Raw genomic sequence first — 15,870 nt, forward strand, 5'->3', positions numbered from 1 at the left:
GAGGAGGGGGACCACGTGTAAGTGCCAGGGATGCTGGGATTAAGAACCTGGAGCTTCTCCACCCAGAAAAGGGCTTCTCAACTTCGGCGCCACTGACCTTTTGGACCAGAAGATTCTTTGTTGTGAGGGAATGCCCTGGGCGCTGCGGGACACTTAGCTTCATCTCTGGTCTCTACCTGCTAGAGGCCAGGGAGAATATGTAACTTCCCCTCACTCACACTATCCAGTTCAACTTCCTGTAGTCATGTGACCGCCAGGCAGTTGAAAAGTGGCCAGTGCTAGTGAAGAACTCAATTTTAGAGTGAATTTACTTTTAATTAACTTATTTAAATAGCCACATGTGGCTACTGTACTGGGCGGTGTCACCTAGAGAAAACCCAGCTCTGTCACTACTCTAGGATCCGTTCTACCCAACTTCTTCTGAGAGCCCAGTGTTCCCTGGTGGCTTGCTGGGTTAAGGAGCTGGGGTTCTCACGGCTGTTGTGTGTGTTACATCCTTGGCAGGGGAACTTTTGAATGCTGAGGGCATGGCCAACAAAAAAGAGCCCACCTCCCTTTAAAGCTACAATACTCAAGAATAGGTCAGGGGAGAGCCAGCTGACTGTGTGTGACAAGGATGGGTCTGTCCTACCAAAGCTTTCAGGGCTGTGGGACTGTTGCAGGGCGTGTTAAGCTGACTGTGCAACCATGAAAGCCTGTCCCCTCACCTTGAGTAAGGTGTGACCCACATGCTTCTGATACACATATCTGCCTTGTCCAAGGAAGTGATGTGCACGGGCAGGAAGTGGGAAGCCACAATTGTAAACCAAGCTAACTGGTTTACCTTGAGACAGAAAGAGTTCCTGTCCTGGCTCAGCAGTTAACGAATCTAACTAGCATCCACGAGAACAGGTTCAATCCCTGGCGTTGCTCAGTGGGTTAAGGAATAGGTGTTGCCGAAAGCTGTGGTGTAGACGCGGCTCAGATCTGAGCGACCCGGAGCTACAGCTCCGATTCAACCCCTCGCCTAGGAACTTGCATATACTGCGGGTGCGGCCCTAAAAAAGAGACGGAACTTATATTCTACAATGAAAAATCTGCTAAACCAGCACATTACAAGACAATTAAACAAACCAAAAAACCCTCAAAAAACGCTGGGACATGCTGAAGAAAATGGACTTGCCAGCGTTTGTGGCATCAACCAGGTAGACGTCGCCGCGGTAGCGCCAGGAGCGCTGGAGCGCGGAGATCAACTTTTTGACTCCATAGCCAGTCTTGGCGCTGATGAGCCGCACGTCCTTAAGCACCGCGCGGGACCTGGCCGAGTGGTTCGCCTTATCCGCCCGGTCCCGCGGCTGCTTCCGGCCGGGGTGTTGGGACCTCCGGGAGCCAAGAGGCAGGAGACCGACGCGGGGGCAGTCGTCCCACAGCCGCTCCCGGATGCGCTGCCGGTATCCGGGGGCGTCCTGGGGCAGCAGGTCCACCTTGTTCCCCAGCACGATCAGCGCTTGGGGCCCACGAGCGCGGGCACGTTGGGCAGCAGGGCGTCGGGCAGATCAAGCAGGTCCACCTTGTACAGCACCAGCGCGGACTCCAGCCGCCGCAAGCGCAGGGCGCGCCGGTGGTGCACCAGCAGACAGCAGCGCTGGCACACTGTCCGCGCCAGCCCGCCCTTCGCCTGCGCCGCCGCGCGGAGGAACTTCTCGCTGGGCAGGTAGCCGGGCACGCCGGGGTCCTGGCGGTACAGCTCCGCCCCGCATCCCGAACAGTTCAGGCCGCTGGGTGCCACCGTCGGGTCCGGGTGCCCCACGACCGGCTGCGCCCGCTGCACCCGCCGAGCGGCCCGGAGCTTCTGCTGGCGCCGCTCCTCCCGCCGCTGCTGCATCTGTCGTTCGTTCTCTTCTTGCCGCTGCTGCACCTCTCGTAGCTGGTCTTGGCGGGTCGGTGCGGGCTCCGGCTCCGGGATGTACTTGGGGAACAGAAAACTCTCCTCTCTTCGCTGACCCCAGTCTCAGTCTGGCACGGAGGACGCCCACGGCCCAGGCCCCACGAGTGCTGGGATGAGAGGCTGACCACTCATCTCCTATCCAGGAGCGCGTCCCGGAGCCAAAGGCGCGCGGCCGTGGGAGAGGCTCCCTGCAGGAGGCCACACGGCAGCCTAGGAGCAAGGGTGGCAAGGGGCGGACCACCCCTTCGCGCGCGCACTGCGGCCCCAGCTGCGCGGTAAACGAGAAAAAGCCTGGGACGACCAGAGAGTTGTCATTGGTCAGCGTCGCCCTTCGGCTCCTCCTCCCTGGTCTCATCTCGTGAGATCTCGCGATGAAGCCTCTGATGCCGAGAACCCACCTAAAGCGAAGCTAAAGGCTTTGTAGGTGCGGGCTCCGCTGGGTTGGCCAGTTTGGGCAGCCAGTGAAGCTTTGCCTACTTCCGGGCTTCTTCAGCGCGCTGCCGCTGGTACTGTCTGCAGCTCGGAAATCTCATTTCTTCCTGTTTTTTGGCTATGTAACTGGCAAATATATAACACCTAAGGCCGTAAAATTATAACCACAAAGCCTTTTGTGATACATCCACTTGGGTTTTTTTCAGGTGTCATTATTAGTGGAATATTAAAAAAAACTTTATTATCTGGTTCCAAGACTGAGCGTAGCCGTAGTCATGTCTTCTGACCAGAGAAGTCTGAACCCACGATTTGCGCATGTGCAATTCTGGACGTTAGCAAATGCTTCACTCTTCGCGCAGGCGCACACAGTATGCGGCAGCCTCTTGGGCAGTGCAGGCCTGGGACGCAGGCGCAGACCTTAAGCGCCGTCCCCGTGGGCGGTGCTGGCTTGGAGCGCAAGCGCAGACCTTACTAGGCGCCCCCATGGGCGGTGCTGGCTTGGTACGCTAGCGCAGATCTTACGGGGAGTCTTAGTGGGCGGTGCTGGCGTGAGGTACAGGAAGTTTTGGGACCCCCAGACTGGGTTCATTTGTGTGGTGCTCAGGTCGTCGGTGGTCTTTTCTCCCTGTGCTTTTTTGGGTTCGCGTCTTGTGACCCACTTGTGGGTTTGTGTGACGCAGACGAGGGTAGGTGGCCCCTCAGAAACACCGCGGCGACCCGCTCGAGGGGGAAACGTGGGAGCCGGGCGAGTCGAGGGTTTGTGGCCTTCTCACCCGCCCGCCGCGCAGGGTCCCCAGGCGTTCCCCCCTCCGCCTTCCCCGGGCCGGGGACGAACCAGGGATTTGGAAGGTGGACCGGCGGGGAGCGCAGCATTTATGACATTTGTTGTCTCCACTGGCTGCTTCTGGATAAGTGACACCTCCCCGTTTTGGAAGAGCGGCCCCCCATGCGACCAGTACCGGTGTTTGGGGTTCATCTGAAGCAAAGGGCTCCTCGATTTCCCTTAAGGTCAGAGGTAGTGGATTTATTGAATAGTCGAATGTTTGAACGTCAGCTTGTGCCGGGCGATGTGCTAGGCTCTGCAAATACAGCTGGTGCAGAGAATACAGGGTGGGAGGGGGGATTGGGCTTGTTTGGCGTCCTTCACTCTGCTTTCCGCTTAAGTAAATTATCTTGAGAGATGACTTTTACATCTCCGTTTTCCACAAGGTGACACAGTTCTAGGAGGTGGTGTTTGCTTATTGAATAGGGCCAGTATCTTTTTTTTTACATGTATAATTTTTTACATGTAGAATTCCATATTTTCATTTTTTTTTTTCGGCTTTTGTCTTTTTAGGGCCACACCCACGGCACATGGAGGTTCTCAGGCTGGGGGTCTAATCGGAGCTACAGCCGCCAGCCTGTGCCGCAGCAACAGCAACGCCAGATCCAAGCTGTGTCTTCGACCTACATACACCACGGCATCGCCGGATCCTTAACCCGCTGTTGGAGACCAGGGATCGAACCCTCAACCTCATGGTTCCTAGTTAGATTCGTTTCCACTGTGCCAGGAGGGGAACTCCTACCTTAACTTTTGAGTTAAGCTCTAAAGTATATTCTTATGGCTCACAGGCTAGAAAATTTAAAAATGCAAACTGTCCACCATTTCTCTGTCTGCAGTGAGCCCTTTCCACTTAGATTCTTAGCTGTCCATATACTTTCCTTATGCTCAGACAAATCGCCATGGTGTTCTACCCCACCCCGGGCCAAATGGCACTGCTCTGTAACTGTTGCCTGTGGGATCTGTTTCCAGGTGGTGAAAGTGCCAGGTTCTAACCACTCTTCTACACGTTTATTTTTTGCTTTATACATCTACATCCAGGAGGTTTTCCTATCAGTAGGGAGAGAGCATCCTACTTTTTCTGCAGCTGCCTAGTTTGTGTGGATATACCATAACTTCATTTGTGTCTCGATGGATAGTTGGGTTATTTCCAGTCTTTTTCTGCTTCAAACAATGTTCTAATGAGTAACCCTGTACATGCCACTTTGTCCAGTAGGAGTGTATCTGTAGGATGAATTTTTAGGTATAGGATTGTCAGGTCAGATGATGTGCACATTATACAAAATACTGATACGTTGCTGAATGGTGCCAAGTGACCACCTTGGTGATTGTGCTGATTTATATTCTCATTAACGATGTATAATAATTGTGTGGGAAAGGCTAATGTTATTGTGGTTATCAGCCTGCTCCAGCATGGAGTCTCCTGTGTCCTTTAATATCAGATAAGCCCTCCTCAGTACCTTCTTTCAGCTGGCTTTTTTTATGAGGAATATTAGATCTTTTTGTCCTGAGGAAAACAAGCTGAATGTTTTATTATTTGCTTTTTCCTCCAGTATTTTCAGAAAATGAGTGACTTCTCAGTGGATAAATCAGAAGGACGTTTTTCAAAGCTTATTTCAACCCTCTGGTCATCAACATAGTTGACGCCTTGACTGTGGACACTAACGCTTTTCATCTGCTCCATCACTCTCCCGTAATTCTTCCTGCCTGTGTGAATTCCTGCTCATTCTGGTCTGCTGTTGGAGTTACCCCTGGGAGATTTCATCCATTTTCCGTGGCTTCAGTTACCGTCTGTAGGTGGGAAACTTCAGGGTACAGTTAGCCCTCTATCTCTGGGTTCTGCACTTGGAGAGTCAACTAGCCTCAGGTGGAGGGTATGTGGGGGAAAAAATTACGGAAAGTTCCAGAAGGAAAACTTGAATTTGCCTTTTACTGACAACTGTTTAAGGACGTGCCTTGTTTTATTTCACTCCTCTTGATGTGTTTCATGATATTGCATTTTATGCAAATTTAGGTTTATGGCAAACTTGCACTAAGTCTATGCCATTTTTTAAACAGCATTTGTTCACTTGATGTCTCTGTCACATTTTGGTAATTCTCACAATATTTCGAACTTTTAAAAATTATATTTGTTATGGTGATCTGTGATCAGGGATCTTTGATTTTACTAGTATGAGTCACCAAAGGCTTATATGATGGTTAGTATTTTTAGCAAAACATTTTTTATTTGAGGTGTGTATCTTGGTTTTTGTTTGTATGTTTCTTTTTTAGGGCCACACCTGCGGCATTTGGAGGTTCCCAGGCTAGGGATCGAGTTGGAGCTGCAGCTGCCGGCCTACACCACAGCCACAGTTACTTGGGATCTAAGCCATGTCTGTGACATACACCATAGCTCACGGCAGTGCTGGATCCCTGAGCCACTGAACAAGGCCAGGGATTGAAACTGCAACCTCGTGGTTTAGTTGGATTCATTTCCACTGTGCCACAGTGGGAACTCTGTGTATACCTTGTTTTTTAGACGTAATGGTGCTATGCACTTAATAGACTACAGTGTAGTGTAAACACAATTCTTTTTTTTTTTTTTTTTTGTCTTTTTGCCATTTCTTGGGCCACTCCCTTGGCATATGGAGGTTCCCAGGCTAGGGGCCTAATTGGAGCTGTAGCCACCGGCTTCCGCCAGAGCCACAGCAACTCGGGATCCGAGCCACGTCTGCCACCTACAGCACAGCTCACGGCAACACCGGATCCTTAACCTACTGAGCAAGGCCAGGGATCAAACTCGAAACCTCATGGTTCCTAGTCGGATTCGTTAACCACTGTGCCATGACGGGAACTCCGTAAACATAATTCTTATATGCCCTGGGAAACCAAAAAATTCTTGTGACTCCCTTATTGGGGTGTGGAAATGAACCTGTAGCATCTCTGAGGTGTGCTCTTATAAAGCCTTTACATTGTCTTAGGGTCATAAGTAATCTGAGGGAGGATGCGTGTAGGTCACATGGAGATACTGTGCTGCCTCACATAAAATAATGCAGGTTGAGCATCCTTGGGTTTTGATTTGCACTGGGGGTCCTGGGACCAACCCCCTGGGAATATTGAGGAGCAGCTGTACCTCCATTGCAGATGTCTTGTGTATCTAACTGCTGCTAGATAGCTTCACTTGGACATCTTCCAGGCCTCTCATACCTGTCACTGTGCAAACTGAGCTTTCTATTTTCCTTACCCATCCCCCTTCCAAACTTGCCTCCTCATTTGTTCTCCATTTCAGTGAATGTTATGACCCTCTTGTGTTGTTGAAGCTAGAAGCCTGGGCGTCATTTTTGATTCCTCTCTCTGCCCCTTTTTTAATGAGTCACCACGCTCAGAGGGTTCTGTCTCTTAAATATGTCAAATCTGTTCACTTCCCCCTCCTCTCTGCCACAATTCTAGTTCATGCCTTCACCACTTCTTTTGCACATTACTCCCCTAGACTCTTAACTGGGTCGTATGCTCTCAGTTTTTCTTGCTTCTCCAATCTACTGCCCACACTGGGGCAATAGGGTTCTTTCAGGAACAAACATCTGATATGGCTTCACTTTGTGAAAAACTTAGTCTGGCTCCTCAAAGCTTTATTGGTGAGCACCAATCTCTGACTAGTCCAACTTCTCACTCTGTGCTTTGACTACAGTTGGCCTTCTTTTATTCCTCTGTGTCTCACACACACATACCCCACCTTTCTGCAGCCGCACCTGCGGCATACGGAGGTTCCCAGGCTAGGGGTCGGATCAGAGCTGCAGCTGCTGGTCTATACCACAGGCACAGCAACACCAGATCCGTAGCCCACTGAGCAGGGGCAGGGATTGAACCTGCATTCTCATGGACGCTATGTCAGGTTCTTAACCTGCCAAGCCACAACAGGAACTCCAGTTCCTTTGTGTATCTTTCATTGTGGAGTCTTGCACAAGTTGAGGTTGGTTTGCTTTTTTTTTTTTCCTCTTTGGAATACTTCTCTCTCTGCCCCTCCCACACTCTTTTTTCTGGTTTACCTTTTTATTTACGCATGAGGTTTCTGCTTAACTCAGCTTTTGGGAAGGCTTCTCCATCTTCTCACGTCCTAGTTAGGACTGTCCATATCTCCTTGTTCTTCCTCTCAATTGAGGTCATTACCTTTTGCTGAAGATGGTGTCTCCAATGCCTGGGACGTAGGAAGCAGTCACAGTCATTTCCAGTGAGTGGATGAGTAAGTGTCCACAGATTCACTTTCCTTCACATGGCTTTAACACTGGTGTCCCTAATACCCCGCCTTTAGTCTTCCTTCTTTGTGTAAACTCTCTGTATTCCTCCAACTACATGATGACTCTGAGCTCTGTAATTTAAACTCCTGATTTGAGCTTCATATTTATATCCAGTTTCCTATGGCCAGTTTTAAAGGTATGAGTGATCTTCCAGTCTAACTAAAACTGACTTTCTTATCACCTCTCCTTTTCCATCTTCTTGTGTGTGACTATGGTATCAACTTTTGTCATCACAGCTAGAAACCTCAGGAAGTTCCTATCGTGGCCCCGCAGAAAAGAATCTGATTAGTATTCATAAGGACACAGGTTCAATCCCTGGCCTTGCTCAGTGGGTTAAGGATCTGGTGTTGCTGTGAGCTGTGGTGTAGGTCGCAAATGGAGCTAGGATCTGGCGTGGCTGTGGTGTAGACCAGCCACTAAAGCTCTGATTTGACCCCTAGCCTTGGAAGCTCCACTTGCTGTGTGTGGCCTTAAAAAGACCAAAAAAAAGAAGCCACTTGAAATAACTTGGTTTTATTCCTGCCCCCACCATGCAGAGATCAGTAATTCTAGTCCATTCAAGAAGCATTTATTAAGTAATTTATTTTGCCTATGTATCAAATTTTGAATCAAAAGTTTTTATGTTTCAGGCCTGTAAATATACGTCAAAATAGAAATTCAAAAATGCAATTTATTCTCTTAAACAAGGAGACGAGACTAATGTCAGGACCAGCACACATTGATTTTTCAAGTGCCCTGTTGTTTACATTACCATTGCTGCATAACCGCCCCAAAACTTGGCTGCTTAAAAATTAATATAATATGTTCATGGATTAAATGGCTCAAGAATTTGGACAGAGCAGAGCAGGAGTGATTTGTCTGTTGCCTGATGTCAGTGGTTGAAATGGGAAGACACATAACTTCGTGTTGATGGCTGGGGGCTGGGGGAACCTGTCGAGTTTACTCAGGTGTGTGGCCTCCAGCCTTGGAAGGACCCAAGGACCAGATTGCTGACTGGAGTGGCTGTATGTGCTCTCTCTGTGGGGTTTGGGCTTCCTCACAAGTGCACAAGCCTTAGGGTAGTAGAAGTTCTTGAAGATAGCTCCAGACTCCAGAAGCAAATGTTTCAGCAAACAAGGTGCAACTCCATTGCCTTTCCTGACCTCGCCTGTAAAGCCACAGGGCAGTGTATTCTCTTAGTGACAAGAGAGTCAAAACCCCACCCAGATTCAAGGGGAGGAAACACAGACCCTTATATCTTGGTAATAGGAGTGTCAGGGCCACACTGTGTGTGTGTGTGTGTGTGGCTGCAGCATGCAAAAGTTCCCAGGCCAGGGATCAAACCCATGCCACAACAGCAACCCAAGCCCCAGCACTGACAATGCCAGATCCCTAACCCTCTGAGCCACCAGGGAACTCTAAGATCACACTTTTATTATAATAGAACATTTGAAAGATACAGTTGCAGCCATCTTTGGAAAATACAGCCTGTCATCCCTATCCATGTATAAATTGTTATTCCAGTAGACATCCCACTTTAAGGAATTGCCTAGCTATCAGAATCCTTTGCTGACTCAACCCTCTTATCCATATGTCTCCGAGGAGCCTGTTGATCAAAGGACTATGAGCTTGCTCCTAGTTATCATTAGAGTTAGGTATTGATGAGAAATACATGGACTTTCTGGAGAAGATGGAACAGTTAAAATTGACAAAACTTACACGGAACCTTTGTCATGAGGCCTCTGCATATCGAGAGAATAGCTGTGTGGCATAGACGTACATATACATAGACCTATGAGTGTTAATGCACTACAATTCAAGGTATGTAATTGAAATTTTAGAGAAGTGGAATAACAGATTTTTTTTTTAATTTAGCAGAGAGTGATATGTTTCTGCTACTTCATATCATAGGAGCAAGATGTTAAACTGGTAGCATTTTACTGCAAGTGAGTTTACTTTGGATTTTTGCAGGTAATACAGTATGAGGAGGAGGACGAAATTCCACAAATGTGTGGCAAGAGGCATGTTGGATTGTAATGTAACTTTTTAGACCAAACTGAATATGCCTTTTTTTTTTCTTTTTTTGTCTTTTTAGGGCCACACCCGCAGCAATGGAGGTTCCCAGGCTAGGGGTTGAATTGGAGCTATAGCTGCTGGCCTACACCACAGCACACAGCAACACCACATCCTTAACCCACTGAGTGAGGCCAGGGATTGAACCCGAAACCTCATGGTTCCTAGTCAGATTCATTTCTGCTGCACCGCAATAGGAACTCCTGAATAAGCTTTAAAAGGTACTATAAAAGGCACTATAACCTATACAAGGTTTCCTACTTATTCTATTCTTGAAAATTCAATGTTATAGGAGTTCCCGTTGTGTCTCGTTGGGTTAAGAACCCAGCTAGCATCCATGAGGATGTGGATTCGACCTCTGGCCTCGCTCAGTGGGTTACGGATTTGGTGTTGCTGCAAGGTGTGGTGTAGGTTGAAGATGTGGCTCAGATCCTGCATTGCTGTGGCTGTGTGTAGGCCAGCAGCTGTAGCTCTGATTTCACCCCTAGCCTGGGAAACTCCATATGTGGCAGCTGCAGCCCAAAAAAGAAAATTAGATATTTTATATAATTATGCTACATGAGAGCTGTTTTCTCATCTTATTTATTTATTTATTTTTATTTATTTATTTTTTGTCTTTTTGCCATTTCTTGGGCCGCTCCCGCGGCATCTGGAGGTTCCCGGGCTAGGGGTCTAATCGGAGCTGCAGCTGCCAGCCTACGCCAGAGCCACAGCAACGCGGGATCCGAGCCGCGTCTGCAACCTACACCACAGCTCACGGCAACGCCGGATCCTTAACCCACTGAGCAAGGGCAGGGACCGAACCCGAAACCTCATGGTTCCTAGTCGGATTCGTTAACCACTGCGCCACGTGGGAACTCCTTATTTATTTATTTAAATATTTAACTTTAGCTTTTGAAGTATTTCAGACCTATGCAAAAGTTACAAAGAACTCGGAGTTCCTGTTGTATCTCAGTGGTTAACAAATCTGACTAAGGACCATGGGGTTGCAGGTTTGATCCCTGGCCTTGCTCAGTGGGTTAAGGATCTGGCATTGCTGTGAGCTGTGGTGTAGATCGCAGACGCAGCTTGGATCTGGCGTTGCTGTGGCTGTGGTGTAGGCTGGTGGCTACGGCTCTGATTCAACCTCTAGCCTGGGAACCTCCATATGCTGTGGGTGCAGCCCTAGAAAAGACAAAAAGACCAAAAAAAAAAAAAAGGTTATAAAGAATTCGTGTGTGTGTGTGTGTGTGTGTGTGTATCTCTCTTAACCATGGTCTACATTTTTCTTTGTTTTTTCCTTTCTCTTTCAGTATTTTTTTCTGAAATATTTGAGAGTAAGTTGCTTACATAAGAACATTTTTACATAAACATAAGTCATTAAAATCAGGACATTAATATAAAGTGATCTTATTTAAATATAGAGGCCCTATCCAGATTCTGCCAGTTGTCCTACTAATGTTGTTTATAGCAAATTTTTAAAAAAGTTTTTGATCCTGGATCCAACATAAGATCACATATTACACTTAGTTTTCATGATGTATTATTTTATCTCCCAGAATCTGCAGCAGTTACTCAGTTTTTTTTTTCCTTTGTTTTCTTGCTTTTGTTCTTTTAGGGCTGTACCAGGGGCATATGGTGGTTCCCAGGCTAGGGGTCAAGTTGGAATTAATGGGACTTAATTAAACTTGAAAGTTTCTGCACAACAAAGGAAACCCTAAACAAAACGAAAAGACAACCCATAGAGTAGAAGAAAATATTTGCAAATGAATTGACTGACAAGGGATTAACCTCCAAAATTTATAAACACCTCCTACAGCTCAATGCCAAAAAAGCAAACAACCCCATCAAAAAATGGGCAGGAGATCTAAACAGACAATTCTCCAGAAACATACAGATGGCCAAAAAACACATGAAAAGATGTTCAGCATCACAACTTATTAGAGAAATGCTAATCAAAACCACTACGAGGTACCACCTTACACCAGCCAGAATGGCCATCATTAAAAAGGCTACAAACAGAAGTTCCCATCATGGCTCAGTGGTTAATGAATCCGAGTGGTTAATGAATCCGACTAGGAACCATGAGGTTGAGGGTTCCATCCCTAGCCTCACTCAGTGGGTTGGGGATCTGGTGTGGCCATGAGCTGTGGTGTAGGTTGCAGACGCAGTTCGAATCTGGCATTGCTGTAGCTCTGGTGTAGGCTGGCAGCTACAGCTCTGATTAGACCCCTAGCCTGGGAACCTCCATATACCACGGGTGCAGCCCTGAAAAAAACAAACAACAACAAAAAAATCTATAAGCATGTGCTGGAGAGGGTGTGGAGAAAAAGGAACCCTATTACACTGTTGGTGGGATGGTAAATTGGTGTAACCACTGTGGAAAACAATATGGAGATTCCTCAGAAAACTAAAAATAGAACTACCATTTGATCCAGCAGTCCCACTCCTGGGCATCTATCCAGAGAAAACCACGACTCCGCAAAGGCACATGCACTCCATTGTGCATTGCAGCACTATTTTCAATAGCCAAGACATGGAAACAGCCTAAATGTCCATCAACAGAGGAGTGGATCAAGAAGATGTGATACATATACACAATGGAATATTACTCAGCCATTAAAAGGAACAAAATACCAGTATTTTTAGCAACATGGATGGACCTATAAATTATGCTAAGTGAAGTCAGTCAGACAATGAGACACCAACCTCAAATGCTTTCACTCACTAAAAAAGGACACAATGAACTTCTTGACAGAACAGATACCGACTCTCAGACTTTGAAAAACGTGGTTTACGAATGAGACAGGTTGGGGTCGGGGGATGCACTGACACTGACAGTTTGGGATGGAAATGCTGTAAAATTTGGTTGTGGTGATTGTTGTACACCTATAAAATTAAGTAATTTTTAAAAATAAAATGCTTAAAATTTTTGTCGTTTTAGGGCTACACCCATAGCACGTGAATTTCCCATGCTAAGGGTCCAATTGGAGCTACAGCTGCTGGCCTATGCCACAGCCACAGCAACACAAGATCCGAGCCGTGTCTGCGACCTATACCATGGCTCATGGCAACACTAGATCCTTAAGCCACTGAGCGAGGCCAGGGGTCAAATCCTCATCCTCATAATTGCTAGTCCAGTTTGTTACCCACTGAGCCAGGACGGGAACTCCTGCACTACTAATTCTGATCTCTCACATTGGCTTCATTTGTTATCATCAGTCATTTGCTGAATATTCTCACGTCAGTGAATTATTCTCATTTTAACATACTCAGAATAGAATGAATTTAACCTAAAATTTAAATTCTTATACATTCCATATTTTAGTCATTGATATCATCCTCCTCCTCCTTGTTCAAGTTAGAGTTCTTATTTTTATCTTTTTAATACTTTATTTTTTATTTATTTATTTATTTATTTTTTGTCTTTTTGCCATTTCTTGGGCCGCTCCTGCGGCATATGGAGGTTCCCAGGCTAGGGGTCGAATTGGAGCTGTAGCCACCATCCTACGCCAGAGCCACAGCAACGCAGGATCCAAGCCACGTCTGCAACCTACACCACAGCTCACGGCAATGCCGGATCGTTAACCCACTGAGCAAGGGCAGGGACCGAACCCGCAACCTCATGGTTCCTAGTCGGATTCGTTAAGCACTGTGCCACGACGGGAACTCCTTATTTTTATCTTTTTAAAAATCCTTTTAAAAATTACATGTTTCAGGAGTTTCTGTCATGGCACAGTGTAAACATCTGACTAGAGTCCATGAGGATGCAGGTCTGATCCCTGCCCTCGCTCAGTGGATTAAGGATCTGGTGTTTCCGTGAGCTGTGGTGTAGGTCACTAGCTCGGATCTGGCGTTGCTGTGTCTGTGGTATAGGCCAGTGGCTACAGCTCCAATTCGACCCCTAGCCTGGGAACCTCCATATGCTGTGGTTGCGGCCCTGAAAAGACAAGACCAAAAAAATGACATGTTTCAGGAATACAGCATTATAGTTCAGCATCTCTATACACGACAGAGTGGTCACCATCACAGGCCAGTTACCATCCATCACCATACAGTTGACCCCTCACCCACTGGGCATCTCTTCCAGCCCCCATCCTGTCTGGTGACCACTGCTGTCTTTTCTATATCAGTGAGTGTTTCTGTTCTTTTGTCAGTTCATTTGGGTTTGGGGTTTGACTTTTTAGATTCCATGTATGAGTGAAATCATAAGAGTATCTGTCTTTAGCCATCTGACTTATTTCACTTCGCATAATAATCTGAAGGTCCATTGATGCTGTCATTTTTATTTTATCTTATTCTATTTGTTTTTTTCTCCTATTTTATTTTATTCTATTCTATTCTCTTTTATGTTTTCTGCTGCTGTGTGCAGTGGCTTGATGTGGGATCTCAGTTCCCAGACCAGAGATGGAACCCGGCTGCAGTAGTGATAGCCCTGAGTACTAACTGGGCCTCCAGGAACCCCCTTGTCATATTTATTTTTATTTTTGACTCTGCATTTTCTTGAATTGACTTTCATGGGTCTTGTTTTATTTTGCAGCAAATAGACATTTTTGCTGTGGGCTAAGCTGTTTAGTCAGCCAGGGATAGAAGTATTCAGTCCTTTCTGTGGAATAGTGACTAGGATTTTCTGTATGTTTAATTGAAGAGTTAGGTTTACTTTTTCTGTGCTGTATTGGTTATAGTATAGTTCTAGTTGTCTGAATGTTTCTTTGTTTTCTGATAACTCAGTACTTCTGACCTGAACAAAGGAGAGGGCACATGAAACTGCTATATAGATCATTAATGCAGAACCATTTTAATAGCTTCCTATAAACTCAGCGTATGATATGTGTATAGTCTTTATTGTGATACATTTACTCGTTTGTGTGTGTTTGTTTTGACCACATCTACAGCATGCAGAAGTTCCCAGCCCAGGGACTGGACTGTACCACAGCTGTAACCAGAGCCATGGCAGTGACAACACCAGATCCTTGACCTGCTGAGCCACAAGGGAACTCCTATTAACTCTTTTTTTTTTTTGTCTTGCGTCTTAAAAAAGTGATGAAGTATAGAACTTGATGTCTGTGGAATATGGATATTGACTTTGGTGAGTCCCCATATTAGTAAAGTAGATTAATTTAGCCATTTTCTAGAGCTTCTTCTACTGAAAATATTAATGTTGGTTTAAATGGAATCATCAAACTTTTATGAAAAAAATTATCCTTTTCATATATTTTCATGTATTTTCATGTCATTTTAGCTAAGGTATTTGCTGAATTTGAACAAGTTTACTGCTCCAAGCATACCCTTTGGGAAAGAGATGGAGCCACTTCACCAGTGATGCTGCATGAAGTCAGATTAAGAAAGCTCACATAAGAAAGAGCTATTCCAGCAGCGGACACTGAAATACAGTTTAGAAAGTGTGGTTATAACTAGTTTTATCGAGTGCCTTCCTATTAACTTGTGATCTGCTTTTATTTTTGAAGGTACTCTGCTCCACTCTCTGCTGATGGAACAGCACAGTCTTTGCAGAAGGCGAAGTACAGCTTCAGACACAGCATCAGAAAACTCTTATAGGAAAAACTTCAGTTATGTTGCTTTCAGTTTACTGCCTGTTAAATTTTTGCTTAATAGATCATGATCTTTGTGAATTAAATGAATGCCCCTTGGATCCTGGTGGCTACTTCATTACTAATGGATCAGAAGGTATAATAGCATTATTATTGTTTAAATTACAAAATTAAATAATTAAGATTTAAATTGTGAAAGTTAAAAATAAAAAGTAAGGGAGTTCCCATTGTAGCTCAATGGTTAGCGAATCCAACTCAGAACCATGAGGTTTCGGGTTCGATCCTGGCCTTGCTCAGTGGGTTAAGGATCCGGCATTGCCATGAGCTGTGGTGTAGGTCGAGATGCAACTTGGATCCTGCGTTGCCATGGCTGTGGCATAGGCCGGCAGCCACAGCTCCAAATGGACCCCTAGCCTGGGAACCTCCATATGCCACGGGTACGGCCATAGAAAAGACAAAAAGAAAAAGTTTAAAAAAATATTAAGCTTCTATGCAGGATAATCTGAAAGTGGCGGTTGAATTATTTAGGGGGTGACAGCTGAATTTATGTAGACCAAAATTTTATTTAACTGTGTATAATATGCACTAGAAATTTGGTCCGTTCTTTGAACTCGTATGTTTCTATGGAGCATTTTTGCAAAACGGAGTTTGTAAAGTTTGAAAATCGATGTTTCGTGGAGTTCTCTTGTGGCGCGGTGGGTTAAGGATCCAGCATTGTCACTGCATTGGTTTGGGTCGCTACTGTGGCATGGGTTCAGATTTGATCCTTGGCCTGGGAACTTCCAAATGCTGCATGCACACTATATGATGAGACTAAGAAGCAAATTTCACTCT

The 15,870-nt window shown here is 45.9% G+C and overlaps 2 protein-coding genes and 1 pseudogene across 10 annotated transcripts in view; 2 read left to right on the forward strand and 1 right to left on the reverse strand.

The window, feature by feature from the left end:
• Positions 1–1,031: 1,031 nt before the first annotated feature.
• Positions 1,032–2,238, reverse strand: LOC100626988 (nitric oxide-associated protein 1; the record flags this gene model as incomplete). The annotated part of the gene is given in 3 exon segments (XM_013978717.3): positions 1,032–1,486; positions 1,489–1,974; positions 1,977–2,238. Coding segments are annotated over 3 exon segments (1,131 nt in total), but the record flags the coding sequence as incomplete, so codon positions are not given.
• Positions 2,239–2,859: 621 nt separating this feature from the next.
• Positions 2,860–15,870, forward strand: part of LOC100621006 (RE1-silencing transcription factor-like) — a 130,508-nt gene continuing 117,497 nt past the window's right edge. For 2 of the 8 annotated variants that reach the window (XM_084970791.1, XM_084970795.1), the window contains exons 1-3: positions 2,860–3,367; positions 4,733–4,976; positions 14,953–15,172. The gene's annotated coding sequence lies outside the window, so the exon portion shown is untranslated. Of the gene's footprint in view, positions 3,368–4,732; positions 4,992–14,952; positions 15,173–15,870 lie in introns of all 8 variants that reach the window. The other 6 variants (XM_084970794.1, XM_084970797.1, XM_084970799.1 and 3 more) reach the window with 4 other exon arrangements.
• The window catches only part of LOC100625795 (uncharacterized), a 46,789-nt pseudogene continuing 33,778 nt past the window's right edge, over positions 2,860–15,870 (forward strand). Inside the window, exons 1-2 of the transcript XR_014812603.1 lie at positions 2,860–3,045; positions 14,953–15,172. The product of XR_014812603.1 is annotated as an uncharacterized LOC100625795 (transcript). The remainder of the gene's footprint in view (positions 3,046–14,952; positions 15,173–15,870) is intronic.

The sequence above is a fragment of the Sus scrofa genome, chromosome 8 (genome assembly GCF_054392235.1).
Source record: "Sus scrofa isolate SSC_HxYL_T2T_F1_AM1 chromosome 8, Sscrofa_HxYL_maternal_Yorkshire_Landrace_v2.0, whole genome shotgun sequence".
NCBI lineage: Eukaryota > Metazoa > Chordata > Mammalia > Artiodactyla > Suidae > Sus > Sus scrofa.